At 43.2% G+C, this 16,024-nt stretch overlaps 1 protein-coding gene across 4 annotated transcripts in view; it reads left to right on the top strand.

The window, feature by feature from the left end:
- TBC1D16 (TBC1 domain family member 16) overlaps nt 1-16,024 on the top strand; it is a 966,933-nt gene that overhangs the window by 769,887 nt on the left and 181,022 nt on the right. For all 4 annotated transcript variants that reach the window (XM_085617442.1, XM_085617440.1, XM_085617439.1 and 1 more), the window contains exons 8-10: nt 11,071-11,205; nt 12,401-12,587; nt 13,795-13,974. In XM_085617442.1, the coding sequence (XP_085473568.1) occupies nt 11,071-11,205; nt 12,401-12,587; nt 13,795-13,974 (502 nt within the window). The remainder of the gene's footprint in view (nt 1-11,070; nt 11,206-12,400; nt 12,588-13,794; nt 13,975-16,024) is intronic.

Here is a 16,024-nt window from a genome sequence, read left to right on the forward strand (position 1 = left end):
TTACGTTGCCTGTATTGACTTTGGAAGGAGTGCACCTTCCAACTTTCTTTTTGAACTTCAGTCATATAAAGTAGGTCTAGGGGGTTACAAACATATTTCCCAAGAGCCTTTGTAAGTTAGATATAACTTGCTTTGAGCATGATCACTTTCTCAGGTTTTAAATGAGAGTAAAATGCTTGTCTTCACGTACTCTTAACCTGCAGTTTAGTTTAATAAGGTTAAGATTACTGTAGGCAATACGTGCCATGGCAAAACTCGGAACCCTCCCTTTCTCATAGAGAAAATGATTCAGCCAGGCAGTTCTAAAACTGCTTACAAATCTTTTTAAAAAAGCATTGACAAAGTCATTGGGTATCGCCTATTTGGCCTATTGGCTTTGCTAATGCTTTTTGCCAATGCTCTGTAGTATGGTTTCCCCACCTCAAAAAACAGTGTGTGCATATATGTCATGATGCTCATTCCGAAGACACACGCATGTAGATGACATATGCTTGCAAGCGTCCCCACGCATGCTCATGGCCTTACGGAATGGAATGGGCCTCATTATTGTTTTTATTTACTAAGTGACAATGGTGGACGCCGCTTGGATCCTAAATAAAATAAATGTAGTTTGTACTTGTACCAAGTGCTTATTGGAAGGCGGTGCTGCCCTGCAACAAGTGTCAGGTGCCAGGCATTCCAAATAAATAAAACTTTGTTTTTTTCTTAGCCAGTTAGTGGTAAGAAACTGGCAGTGGGGAGTGGGTATGCGGTCCAATGGCGGACAAGCTATAGGGCGGGCAGGAAGAATAAGTAAAAAAAATAATAAACAGCCACGGAGGGAAAAGTAATGGACTTGAATGATGGAAGGGAGCAACTGGAGCCTGTGCTGTGCCTGGCTAGTAGTAAGGATGGAGCGAAACAAGCAGCACATGAGGAAGAGAGCAATTGGGTGGAAGAGGGAGCGTGCAGGAGTGGGTATTTGAAGGGGGGGATCAGAACACAAGAGAGAGCAAGAAAAAACTTGCATTCTCATTGAGTGCTTGAAGAAAAATAAAAAAATGTGTTCCATAAATGTGAGGAGCGGAAATATACTATTCAGCCACGCCAAAGGATGGTAAAAAAAATTGGGCTCCATAGGAGTTACAAACACAGGAAGAGCCATCATAAAAGAAGCAAGCAAATTAGAGATACAAGGATTTCGGTCAGTGTTGAGCACGGACTGGTTCTAATCCCACTGTAAGTTTTTGGTATGGTACACAAGAAGTCTTTTGCAAAGAGACAGCTAAAAGCTGGGTGTAGGTGAGACAAAAAAAATTATAGTTAGATAAACATTTCCTGTCTTGCCATCCAGTACTTTAATTCCCTGTCCGTTTTGAAGAAGGTGGCATGAGGGCTCGAGGTAGCAGAATGTGAAGGTCATCTTCATTTTCCTGCTGCACCACTGTCTCAGCTGTGGGGAATGGTCACGGTAAAACACTGCCTCTATATCCAATCACAAAATGTGGAGCAAGATGCTAAACATTTTCTCGACAATAACCATTGCATATTCCACCTAGTATTATGTTACCTCTGTCGGTCATCCCCTCGTTGATATCTATACTCGTCTCATTTTTGGGACCAATTAGGAAGGGAATAATACAACATATGCTACTGAGAAGATCTGGAAGTCGCAAACAAGGCCCACACTCATGTTAGATCATTTCCTCTTCTTGATCTGCCACTACAATGCTTTATCTCGCCTTGGTTTTCCTGTGTCAAAGACTTTTAAATACATTTATGTCCGTTTTTTAAAGCACTGTCTATGTTGCATATTCTGGAACACAGGAGGTCAAAAGTATGTGTGCCTGTTGATTGCCACAATCACAATGAGGATTGGAGGCGCACACCTTTTTTAATCCATACTTATGAATTACAGTTAACATCTTTAATAAAGTGGTGCTACAGTTGTACGCTTGCTGTCAGGACAAGCATCTAGTCAAACTCAGCAATAGTACAAGCCAGAAGGTTTGTATACACCGTGCACTGTTCTCAGGGTCATGTCCAAACCCTAGTTTACCATTTTGTTTATAAAATAGCCCTAATAATCAACTCTGAACCAGAAATCAAATTGTATACCTGTATTGATTCTATTGTTAGTGTATAATAAACTTACATCAGTTAAATCAACATAAATTATTCATAACAATACATGATAGATCAAATCGCAACAAAAATTACAATCATTACATCATTCTCATTATACTTAACCACGTTTCTCCATATACAATATTAGAGTGCCCGATGCATTTCGGGACCAAGTCGTCCCTTCCTCAGGGGCAACCTGTGAACAAAAAGGTGGTATTACAATATGCTTATGATACCCCCTTGATTACATATAGTATCAACAAGAGAGAGAGGGATAGTCACTCTTATTCCCCCTAAAGAATATACTTGAAAACAACAAAAGAGTGACTGAAAAATTCCTAAGAAACTACTAGGGAATAGAACAGCGCAAGGAAAAACCTATTTGTTTAAAAGAACCCTCACTCACCAACCTAGTTGGTGACATGCTTCATCATTGGGTTCCCACCAGAGAGGCCGAGTGCCTCCCTGGTGTGCTACGACGCCTGAATTACAGTGGAGCAGGTTTTTTGTGAAGGGATGTGAGTGCAAAAGGTGGTGCAAATTTAAAAGATGGCTGGCTTTATCCAAAAATAATTTTAATGGTGGAAAATCAGTGACCATTAAAAACAGGTGTGATGGACGATTGGATGGCTAGTTATGTTGACCAGACCCGTCTGATTTAGAAAAACAAGTGAAAAGTAGTCAACATGTTTCTGCTTATCAGAGCAATTGTGCTAAGCATTCATCAGGACAGAAAACGTTCCACGGCGGTAAACGCACACTAAGGCATACCCGAACCAGTGGAAACGTGTGGACGATAAAACTCACGGTTCTACCTATGCGGCCTCCCTGGTATTTCCAAAGGCCTCTGGACTCTGTAAGAAAAACATACCGGACACACATAAAGGCACACAACTGTATAGTGTAATCAGTGGTCTTGTGTTTGTCAGGCATCCAGGGGGTGTGAAATACTTTAGTGATCCCGTGCTGTGTTTGGGCCAATTGTCCCAAACTGTTACACTACAAGTGCCCCTGTCTCAGCCACCCGTGTCCTCATATATAGCCACTCCGTGTATGATCATTTGTTGGAGGGGTCCTAGTAACAGGTGATACCCTGTAATATGTACAGCCCCTTAGATATAGGTGGTTGAGGCATACTTAATGCATTTAAATGTGTGATACCTTATTTTGATCTGGTACTCAGTGACGTGCCCTCCGATTAAAAAGCAAAGCGCTGTGAGGATGGTATAAGCGCTTGAGTATGTACATGAGCAGGTGAGGTGTACATGTGGAAAACAAGGTAGCATGGAAAACTTAAAAGCTTAAGTGAAATAAAGGCTTGTTTCACGTCAAGGGTCTGGGAGGGGGGCTAGAGATGCTGATAGGATCTAGACAGGGGAGTCAGCGTAATTAGTATTAGCAAGCAATGAACAGTAGTAACAGCTAGGTAAACCCATCCAGACCCCCGGTACACTTCTATGTTGGCACTCTCCCGCTCGTTACCTAATGCACGTCCTTACCGGCCCGAATGTTGCCACATAGCGGCATTCACGGGTAGAAATGCCGAGTGGCGATCATGTGGCTCCAGCGGAAAGCGTGTAACGCGCTACGTCTGGGTCACGTGATCCTGAACACTAGACCGCGTAGTGTTGTGAATATGTAGAAAACTTTATTAGTCTAGATTGAAAACCACAGTGTTTAGAAAGTGAATTACTGCTAAGCTGCAAACACAGGATTAAAACACTGATAGCGTCTAGATAGGAAACCATAGTGGTCGGACAATGAATAACTATTAGGCTGCGAACAGTGGGTATTAACGCTGTTAGCATCTCTAATAATCAAACTAACGGGGCACCCCAGTGAACTAAGACGCTGATTGGCTGTTGTCCTGTCATGGTTTGTATTTAGTTAACACTATTTTCACAGGGAATTATACCTGGTTGGATGTTAATAATGAGAGAGGGATGAAACCTTGCAGTGGTGGTTGGAAATATTTTCCCAGGGGATAGTACTTGGTTGGATATTTTTATTGAGAAATGGCAGTTGATCATACTGTTCAGATGATCTGGACGGACATAAACCGAGTATCACTGTAAAGGGAATTTGTTAAAGGAACTGATATATTTGGAAAAAATCAGGTGAGTGACACAGGTTTGTCTAAGAACAGTATTTAAAGTTCATTGTATGCCAAGAGGGTTGTGCTTGCGATCTGGATGGCACTGTTCAGAAAGAAGGGTAGAAGTCTGCGTTTTATCACTGACCCCCATGGGATGTTATCATTAAGTCCTATACGATGTGTAGATAAGCGGTAAATCCACCGTTGCTCCTTTTCAAAGAGCGTCTGTTGCGTATTTGAGCCTGCCTTTAGTTGCTCAATGATAGTCCAACTTAGATCGTTCGTGGTATGATTAAAGCAAGAAAGAATCAGTAAGTTTCATGATGTTTTTGCGGCACTGGATGTTACTGCGGTGTTCGCATATTTGTTGTTTGGTTTTACGTGATATCATGCCCACGTACCTGAGCCCGCAAGGAGAGGTGATCAGGTATACCACATTGGTGGAATTACAGTTGTGTAGGATCTTTGTGACCATTGTTTTCCGGGTTCCAGGGATAACTGTTTCGTGGTAGATGTTAGATGGCAAACACTGCAGGCCCCACAAGGAAAGTGTCCTGTAACTGGGAGGAGGCCACATGCGTTCAAAACCGTCTGGTTCTCATCCCTGTCCAATTTCTTGGGACGTTTATGTACAAGAGTATCCTTAATGCTCCTTGCTCTCTTTTAGGAGAAGAGTGGTTTCTCCCATTTATGGTTATTGCTTTCCAGGATTCTCCAATGTTTCCTGATGGATTTGCTGACAGCATTGGAGGCTGCATTATATGTTGTCACGCAAGTGAGAGGTATAGTCTCTGTGGTGCTTGTCGGGTTTTTTTCTAGGAGGGCTTCTCTGTTCTGGTTTCTGGCCCTCTTGCAGCTCTTCTTAAGAATCCTGTCCGGATATCCTTTTTTCTGCAATTTTACAGTAAGATCCTGTGCCTGGGACTTGAAGTCTGTCAGTTTGCTACAATTGCGTCTGAACCGTAGGTATTGGCCGAAGGGGAGGTTCTCTCGCAACGGGCGAGGAAGGTTGTTTCTGGCCGTTGGTTTATGGTGAGTCTTGGTTCGAAGTTGGTGCCCAAATTTTTTGATGACCACGTCGAGGAATACCATCTCATATTTTTTGTAAGAATACATGAACTTCAGGTTGGGATCGCACGTGTTAATCCTCCCGAAGAACTACAAAAGGGTACTTTCAGTACCGTGCCAAATGATCAGTAAGTCATCTATGTACCTTTTCCAAAAGGATACATAGGATGCCTAGGGGTTCCGGATGGGTTTACCGAGCTGTTACTCCTGTTCATTGCTTGCTAATACTAATTACGCTGACTTCCCTGTCTAGATCCAATCAGCATCTCTAGCCCCTCTCCCGGACCCATGACGTTGAAACAAGCCTTTATTTCACGTAAGCTTTTAAGTTTTCCATGCTACCTTGTTTTCCACATGTACACCTCACCTGCTCGTGTACATACTCAAGCGCTTACACCATCCTCACAGCGCTTTACTTTTTAATCGGAGGGCATGTCACTGAGTACCAGATCAAAATAAGGTATCACATATTTAAATGCATTAAGTATGCCTCAACCGCCTAAATCTAAGGTGCTGTACATATTACAGGGTATCACCTGTTACTAGGACCCCTCCGACATATGTTCATACACGGAGTGGCTGTATATGAGGACACGGGTGCCTGAGACAGGGGCACTTGTAGTGTAACAGTTTGGGACAATTGGCCCAAACACAGCACGGGATCACTAAAGTATTTCACACCCCCTGGATGATTACACTGTACAGTTGTGTGCCTTTATGTGTGTCCGGTTTGTTTTTCTTACAGAGTCCAGAGGCCTTTGGAAATACCAGGAGGCCGCATAGGTAGAACTGTGAGTTTTATCGTCCACATGTTTCCACTGGTTAGGGGTACGCCTTAGGGTGTGTATACCGCCGTGGAACGTTTTCGGTCCTGATAAATGCTTAGCACAATTGCTCTGATAAGCAGAAACATGTCGACCACTTTTCACTTGTTTTTCTAAACCGGACGGGTCTGGTCAACCTAACTAGCCATCCAATCGTCCGTCACACCTGTTTTTAATGGTCGCTGGTTTTACAACATTAAAATTATTTTTATAAAACCAGCCACCTTTTAAATTTGCACCACCTTTTGCACTCACATCCCTTCACTAAAAACCTGCTCCGCTGTAATTCAGGCGTCGTAGCACACCAGGGAGGCACTCGGCCTCTCTGGTGGGAACCCAATGATGAAGCATGTCACCAACTAGGTTGGTGAGTGAGGGTTTTTTTAAACAAATAGGGTTTTCCTTGTGCTGGTCTATTCCCTAATCCTGTTGATTGCCACAGGCATTTCACATGTTTTACCTTTTGGCAGATTTCTAATCCAGCACTGTCTTTCCCGCTGTGCCCCAGTGAATGTCACGCCGGTTTCTACACAGAGCCAGGCACTTGCTCAGACTGATCCGGCCTCAGTCTACAGAGGTCCTTAGCCAGCAGCTGCCAGCATCTGAGGCAGTTACACCTTACGAAAAACCTGGAAAGGTCTCTCATTTTGATGAGGCTTTTTCATAACACGATTGATAAATGTATGCTTCAGTCAATCACGAAAAAAGCTTCTGGGCTTTTTCCCATGGTTTTACCTGACAGGAAGACAGGCAAATTTAGCCTAAATGTAAAGACTATAGTGCCTCAAGAGGTACCGAAAAATGACTGCTGTGGTTTAAAAAAGTTAATCAAATCTTTCTGTCAAATAAGCCCTTCCCTTATCAAGCCAGCTAACACAGCCATTGACTGCCAACAGAATTTGGCAGTTGCACAGTTTCGTTTGCCACAGCAGCAACACCGCCTAGCAAGTTAGGAAACGTTTTGGATGTTGCGGGGAAAACGCATAGTTTTTTTTCTCTCTGTTCTTGTTCTTTAAAAGGCAAACTCCCAGGTAATTATCATAGCCAATGTGTGTTCAAGAACCACTGAAACAATTCCAAAATTATTACCCATTTTAGCAACAATATGAAAGGTCATTGATCACTTTGATTAGACTTATCAGATCTTTAGCATCTGGTTTGACCAGAATAGTGTGGTAACGCGTACAGGTGTGCTAAGAGGCTAAGAACCTTTAGCTGCTGTCTTTGTTTGACCGACCATGCTCAGTGTCGCGTCCTCGAATTTGCCCTAGGTGAGAGAGAACATTTTGACTAGAACTGGTGTAATAGGGTCGCAGTGGCTTCAAATTCTCAAGATGCTCTTCTTAATAATAAAAACAAAATCGAAATTGGAAGCGTTACAATAGGAAAAGATGTAGGAATGGTTGTTAGCAAAATCAAAGAAACTCAATAAGTTTCAGATCTAAGGTTTCTTTGTGGTTGCTTCGTTCAAGTGTGTATTTCAGTTTGTTTCAAGAAACAAAATTCAGCAACACGTTGCCCCCCTCTTATCAGATAAAGAATTTTGAGGCGCTCATGAGGGCTATGATGACAGTCCACTATGTGAACCAGCGGTAAATGATCCCATCTATGAAGAGCCAAGGCTTATTGCCTCCGTCTTCCTTTTCCGTTGTTGTTCTACATTAGCAAGTAGTGTCTTTGGAGGCATTGATACAAAAAATATAAGAAAAATATGGAACTGAATTTCATGGGTGGAGAAATATGCGCTTTAAAGTGCTGCCTCTTTCTCAGATATTAAACTCATTACAGCACAGTAAATGGGTGTCGCATCTTAATTCTGCCTTCATGTCAGTTTTTGAGTAGTACACCAGCTAACCCTGAACATACAAGCAGACTGTCCTCAGGCAGACTAAGCGCTGTATTAGGTGGTCCAGTTGCACTTAGGTTTAGGGTGCAGTTTCCACTTTTTTTATCCTGCTTTTCATACAAGGAAGATATCATCTTCCCTTCTCATAGCTGTCAAAATGGCTCAGTGAGTTAAACTTTTTCCGCTTAGATAAACAGTCTGAAGATACAAGTTTGACTCCCAGCAAGGTTGACTCAGCCGCTCACCCCTCTAATATTTGTAGATTGTAGGGCCGGATATGCATTTTATTCGACCAGGCATTTCTCCTGTGGGCTGGAGCCCTCGGAGAGCGGTTTTGAGAGCCCTGGGGGCTCTCACTTTCCCCAGCTTCCCAGGCTAATTGCAGCAGGCAGGGGAGAGACTTCGAGAGAGGGAGAAAGGGAGGGGGAAGGTTGAGAGAAAGTGATCAGAGAATGAGAAGAGAGAGTGAAGGATCCAAGAGAGCAAGAGACAGAATGGTTGGAGGGAAAGAGATAGTTTGCTCAAGGTGAGGAAGGGAGCGAGGACAGTTTGAGCATTCTTTGCCAAGGCTGCTTTTGGTTCCCCAGTTCATCCCTGGTAAATGGAATACCATTATGTTTGTTGATGAGCGCACCTGTTATTTGTTATCATACAGTGCTTAGAAAGAAAAGGGATGTGTTGGAGCTCTGTGCAAGAACAAATTATTCTTATAGATTGTTTGCTTTGAAGTTCTACTTCCTTAGTACATTTGTGTGTTTTCATGGTGGTGAAAAATTCATGAGCTATATTTCTGAATACAAAAAAAGCTATGAATATGTTATGAATGTGTAATATTTTATTACCTATGTGCACCCCCACCACCATATCCAACAAAAACCCCATACATCCACGTCCTTCCCTTTTCCTTCCCCTGACCCTCACTCAGTCGCCTAGATCTGCCAAACGGGGGAAGCAATCCAGTAATGTGGCTGGTTTGATTCCATTGGGCATAGCTGCACCATTCTGTTTAGGTGCTCTTAAGACTCAAAGACTCTTTTAGTATTTAGCTGGTGGAATTTCTGACTGCTAGTGAGAGGGAGCTATCTCCTCCACCCCACTGGTTCTGTGGCCTATGTGAAGCTATTTCTTCAAAACTGTCTGTCTCCACCATGGCATGAGCCACTTCGGTAGTGAAATGTCTGGCAGAAGTTCACCTAGTGCCATTTGCAGATGGTACACCTCTGAGCACTGAGACTGTGCCATAAAATGGGGATACATTGTCCGTACCTACAAGTCTAGTCTTCCTAAACTTCCTCCCAGTATGGTAAAGCCACTATACTTAGCTTTTGTTCATAGTTGGTCACAATTTCCAAGGATGTCCTTAACAAATTTAGAGCCTCATTTAGAGTTTGGAGAATGGGATACCCGGCAGTGCTTGATTTGAGCCGGTGGTTTCTGGTGCTCAGCACCGGCACGTAATTGTCAACACCGGCACTTGAGACAGTCTGCCACATGTGGCACTGCCTGGCTAATTTAAAGATGACCACAACAAAAGTTAATTTTTGATTCAATATACATAAAAAATCACAATTACCTGCTGCCCAAGCCATTCTGATAGCTGTAGGTGCCTGAAATAGTCCGAAATTGTCACACTTGTATGAGTATAATGGTTTTTACTTGTGTTATTATCATTGGCAGCACAGCAGGGGACATGTGTGGTGCAAGCAGAAGTGGCATCCTGGCACATATTTTCTTTTTCAAATTAAGCACTGATTGGGTCAAATCTGGATGGATATCCTGTTTGCCGTATTACAAGTGTCATATGCTATAATGCACTTGTGTCCCACATTTGTGACAGAGTATCCTGTCCACCAAACTCGAAAGTAGGCCCTTAATTCGCCCAATGTCACTCTCGATTGGGCGGCTGATACAGCACCGTTCCGGCCAGAGTGACTAATGCACCTTAAAGGAGGACTTGGTAGTGAAGTTGGCAGTGCCTCCGCTGGCAAAACATCTGGCAATCCTCAATAAGTCAGTGGGCAAAGATTCGGTTGTTTTTGGCAAAACCAATGTTCCTTAGACTAGGGCACTAGTTCTGAAAGTAGAAATCGTTATTCATCCATACATGTTTCCTCATCAAGCCCACCCCTTACGGTTGGTTTCAGCCCCCTCCACGTGCCCACACTTTACCATTTTAACTGATTAAAAAAAAATATTCTGCCTAGTCTTCCAGTTAAGGCCACGAAAAGCCGTAAAGATTGTGAAGGTTGGAGCCAGTATGTCTTGCTGTGTGTTAAAATATCCCTCCCATCTGTTTATCCTCGGAGGCCTAATGACAAGGACCTTCCGTTGAACAGTTCTCCGCCTACCACTCCCTGTGCTCAGAGTGAGACCGCCTCCCACTCCCTGTGCTCAGAGTGAGACCGCCTCCCACTCCCTGTGCTCAGAGTGGGGCCGCCTCCCACTCCCTGTGCTCAGAGTGAGACCGCCTCCCACTCCCTGTGCTCAGAGTGAGACCGCCTCCCACTCCCTGTGCTCAGAGTGAGACCGCCTCCCACTCCCTGTGCTCAGAGTGGGGCCGCCTCCCACTCCCTGTGCTCAGAGTGAGACCGCCTCCCACTCCCTGTGCTCAGAGTGAGACCGCCTCCCACTCCCTGTGCTCAGAGTGGTGCCGCCTCCCACTCCCTGTGCTCAGAGTGAGACCGCCTCCCACTCCCTGTGCTCAGAGTGAGACGGCTATAAATCTAATTGTTTGCTTTTCCTTTAGTTGTGTTCTTAAACTGACAACTGTCGGTAGGATTGCGATTGGCACCCTGAGTAACTGTAGAGAAGTGCTTTTTGTCATGAATGCAATTCATTCCCAAGATTTTATACATGAATGTATTTAGATTCCGGTATAAGTAAATGATCTTTTCATTTTTAGGCATCGAACCTCATGACTTCTAAGTTCAGGTTCTCCTACACTCTTTTACCCTTATCCCTGCTTTGCCTGAGTGTCTTTCACCTGCAGCTGCTGCTCAGCCTTCTCATCCTTTAGGTTCCTTGGCTTACCCATCCCTCCTGCGCAGTTCTCACTTCCTGTGCATCCTTACTTATTTCCATTTGTTTCTGTTGTCTTCACTCTCCCATTCACTCTCATGTTTTCTTCTCAGGCTCACAATGTCCCCTGAACAGCAAAATGAGTTCTGGCGAAATGTGCAGTTCACTGTGGACAAGGATGTGGTGCGGACAGATCGCAGCAACCCCTTCTTTCGCGGAGAGGATAACCCCAACGTGGAGTCCATGAGGTGATTTCGCACAATGACCTTTTATGACCTACCTGCACTCCTATAGAGGCCCGTCATGTCTAAGCTCAACCCTTTTTAGCCCTGTATGAACTCTATAATTTTATTTTACACTCCGCCATTTTGCACTTTCCTAGACCACCTACCAGCACCATCTGCAGCCTTCTACAATCGCCATCTACCATCTACCTTCCTCCGACCACATTTGCCTTTGGCCTTCACCAACTACCACCATCCCAATTAGCTTATGCAAGTTGTCAGGTCTACCTCTACTACCATAGGGCATGTCCAGGAAGGTAAAGACTGATTAGAGATCTCCAGTGGAATATAGTGGAGATTGTGCAGCATCATAAACCTTCACACTGGGGAGGAATTTTAGGGGTAACTCATTCTATGAATTCAATCTTTCCATATGCTATAACAAGTCAGTGTAATGTGCTGTAATGTGTAGGGAGAGGTTTCACTAATAGAAAAGAATTATGCATTACCAGCATTCACATCACTAACAAAGCATCAGCTAGAGTTTGACCTTGTGAAGAATTGAGCCCACACTTTGTGGGTTAGAGCAGGAACTATTGTGGCTTGCTCCGAAGGCTACTTCCGGTGTATGGTGTTGAGTTTGAGGATGTCACATTCAGTGATTTTCCCAAGCACGGGGGCCTAATCTAGTCTGTAAGACATGAGGAATAGGCGAGATATAATATGCACCCGAGGTATACCTACAGTATTGGAGACCTGAGAGAGAGACTGTGAGTTAACTATATGTATAAATCCGTAGTGCAGGTAAGCATATTACTGTTGAGATGTGGTTTTACTAAAGTGGTGATAAGTTAAGACTTAATGGAGTGGAAGCGAAAGTGACCTCAAAAATAGCGTAGCTGAAAACTGTGGTTCAAAATTAAGATTTGAAATTTTCTGTAATTGTATTAATGGGTAAAAATTGACTAACATAATTTAAAATGAAGCAAAGAGACGTGTTGAAGTAGTGATAATTTAAGAAGAAATACAGAGCTCAAAAGCTACGTTGGGGCTATTCTAAGGGGGTGCAGCAAACCTGGAAAATACAGACACGATGGGCATCCCAATCCCTATCTACTGCCAATATCTATGTATTTAATTTGTTTAGACTGAGCTTGCTTGCAGGATGAGATGTGAAACAATCCCCCTGAACCCTTCTCTTATACTTCCTCTTCTTAAGGAGGATCTTGCTGAACTATGCCATCTACAACTCAAGCATTGGGTACTCTCAGGGCATGTCAGACCTGGTGGCTCCAATCTTGACAGAAGTGCTGGACGAGTCAGATACTTTCTGGTGTTTTGTGGGCTTAATGCAGAATACCATCTTCATCAGCTCCCCGAGGGACGAGGACATGGAAAAACAACTGGTAAGCCTGTGCAATGTGGGTATGCAGCAATGCCTCTCTCTGGGGTTGGTTGATGTTGTGAGAATATTAGCAGTACACCCCTAAGGGCAGAGAAGGGGTTGAGGCCAGTTGTAATACCTGCCCTCCTTCTGGTGCAAGCTGTGAAGCACTATGGCAGTAACCTTCTCAGAGTGGATGTACAAGGTACACAACTGCAGCAGTACATCTCTGAGAGGAAGGCATGACGCAGGAAAGTAGCAGTATAGCTCTGGGAGTGGATGTGTGACTTCAGCAACACTCTTTTGAGGTGAGTGGGTAGTATGGGACAGCAGGAGGCCCACCTTTTCAAAGGCATTGCAGCAGCCTAGCAGTAAAACATCAGGAGTGGTCAAGGATGAGACCGGGATGATGGGTTCAGATATTGGATTGTGGTTGTGATGAGTCAGCAGATTAGGCCCAGTGGATGGCGTAAACTTGGGTGCAGGACTTTGGGAGAGAAGTGGTTGGCTTGCAAGGCCCTAGGGCAGAGATGACAGACTTGCAAGAGCAGGGTTACTGTTGTATCTTTATTGTGTATTTCTCTCTTAATTTGATTTACATTTTCTATTTTTGTTCCATAAAGAAGGGAGATGTGTTGTATTTGCATTTCTATGCCATGCATTCGCCCCTTAGTGTTATGTCCCCTGCCGCTCAGCCACAGTGACTGTGTTGTAATTGGAATGCTGATGTGTGCCTGGCTGAGTGAATATCAGTTGGATTGCGTGCGTTGAGCAGCAAGGTTGCGCTCCCGGTGGGGCTTTCCTGATACCTACCTGCTTCCTTACTACTATCTTCACCTGTAACTTGAGACTACTACTTTGTGAATAAGTGGTATCCTGTTCCACCTATACTACTGGCAACCCTGCATCTTCATTTACTACAGTTACCCCACTCCTACTGGCTTGTAGGGCAAGAGCATGTGAAGTTGCTCACCAGTGGAACTGGGCCGTTTTAGGGTTCCAGCCTTTAAAAGTAGTGCTGAGTGAGCCAACAGGCCTGTAGGAGGAGCAGTAGGAGAATGATAGTCCATGCTTAAAGTGTCATTGCTAGCGCTGCATAAGAGACTGAGCGAGGGCTGAGTGCTTGTTGAAGGACATGGGGAACTGGTTTAGATTGTTATCATTTATGGAGGGGGGCTTTGAGAATGACAGTAGCCAACCTGAAAACTGATGCCCTGATGTTTTTTCAGATGTACCTTCGAGAATTGCTGCGACTGATGCACCCCCAGTTCTACCAGCACCTTGTCTCTCTGGGCGAGGATGGTCTGCAGATGCTCTTCTGTCACCGCTGGATCCTCCTATGCTTTAAGCGCGAGTTCCCATGCTCTGAGGCACTGCGCATCTGGGAGGCTTGCTGGGCACACTATCAGGTTCGCATGCAATGGTTTGTGCATTATCAAGATGTATACTCATCTGGCCAATAGCTATCTGATTTACAATGCATTTTACTTCCGTTTGGTGGATTGACAACATAACATGCAAATTCGACTCATCAAATGAAAAACAGAATACTATATTAAAGGGTTTCTGAATATTTATGTACCACTTTTTTGTGATACCAAGTGCAAACAAAATAAGGGAGGTAGGAATGGAAACCTGTTCAGTTCAGGCTTTCGCACTGATAGCCTGTTTCAAAACTCGTTTAGTCTCTGAGCAACAAATTGATTAGTTATGCATTTCGCTAAATAGAAAATGAAAGAGAATATCTGAACTCAATTACATGATCTACAGTACTCGCTTGATGTTCTGGTTACTGTAATTTTAATAGCTTTTCTAGCATAGCTTTCGTCCCATTACTGTGACTCAGGAATATTTGTTCGTCGTTGCCTTACCTTTCACTTCATTAATACAAAAGGGGTTCTTTTGGGGCCATTCACAAACACAAATGACACTTTTTAAGGTCAGCTAATAAACTCCTATGTCTATGAAAGTTAATCGAGCATTTCAAAATAAGAACATTTGTTGAAGCAGCTCTGAATTACAAGAGGGAAAAACTATAATGTTAAAATGTATTCGATGTTTTATATACAGTTAAAAAGGAAATTATAATTCACAGGAAAACAAATAAAGTGTGAAGGACAAGGATGCTACAATTGTTTGATGAGGTAGCAGCACCATGCACAGAAGTGCAAATAAAAACAACTGTCCAAGTAACATATTAAGACATAACACAAAGCTTTTGGCTGTAGTAACTTGTAATCAGTGATCAAGCTGCACTCCAAATTTCTGTCTGTATAAGGATTTGTTAAATTGAAGCATTCCAAAACTGAAAATGTTGATGTTTTGGCCCCACAATATAATTTGAAGGGTTTTTCATCAGGACAAAGGTCTGAGGCCTTTCAGTGGAGCAATCCTTTCGAAACCTTGGCTTGGCTCTGCTGTATCAGACCATTTCATATGTCCTACCAAAAAGCAGAGGAGTCAGTGTAAAGAATTGTCAATAGATGCTGTGAAAACACCTGCTGAAATTGTTGTAGTGTAGAGAGTGCAAGCAGAGAACCATGACCTCATATGTGAATTTTAAGTTGAGTGTTGGATGTGAAAAATGTCAAGGAGACAAAAATGTTCCTCTGATCCACAAAGAAGTAAGGTAGTAGGGTAAGTTAATTGAGAAAGATGTCACTGATTGTGGGAAGGGAAGGGAAGAATAGGAGACCAGAATTTCTTAGTAATGCGTTCAGGTGGTACATCCCCAATAGATCCTTACGATTTGCAAATTCTAAAACATTGACAATTCCCAAAATTAAAAAGGCAAACTGAGGAAGCAGAAGTATCATATTCTGCACATCAAAATTATTGAATGTCCTCCCAGCATGTATCATAGCCATTCCTTCCTTGTTGGAATTTAGAAAGGAGATTAAGAGCTGGCTTTTTAACAATTAAATGCGTTAGTCTAGCATGCTCAGCTTTTAGTCAGCGCCAACACACCCAAGGGTAATCGCATGCTTTACAAATTTCCTTAACATAACCTCATAACTGAGCCTTCAAGATTGTATATTGACACAAGTGTTGGACTAGAGTACAGATTGAGAGGAAGTACCGTACATGAGTGCTGTCCCAGTGGGCTGAGCCTAGATATCAGGATCGCGTTATCAGCCATATTTGAATGCTGTGTATGGTACTTATACGATCAATATTTTTATTGTCTTTTTTTTTAATTCAGTGTTTATTTTCATTGTGAAAGAACATTGTAGATGCTGTCCTTCTAGTCTTTAAATAACCCTGATTTTAGTCTCCTCCGGTTTGAGGTAAATATCCCCTTGCAGAGTAAGTGCAGTACTTTCTGTAGGTCAACTCCATTCTCCAGACACATTACAAGTCTGATCTAAATCTCGAGAGTGGTTCTCTGTTCACTTACTGGCATGTATGTGTTAGACTCTTTGATGTTATCCTCAGAAAGAGGCAAGATGGGAGCACTAT

Source organism: Triturus cristatus, chromosome 7, assembly GCF_964204655.1.
Source record: "Triturus cristatus chromosome 7, aTriCri1.1, whole genome shotgun sequence".
NCBI classification, from domain to species: Eukaryota; Metazoa; Chordata; class Amphibia; order Caudata; family Salamandridae; genus Triturus; species Triturus cristatus.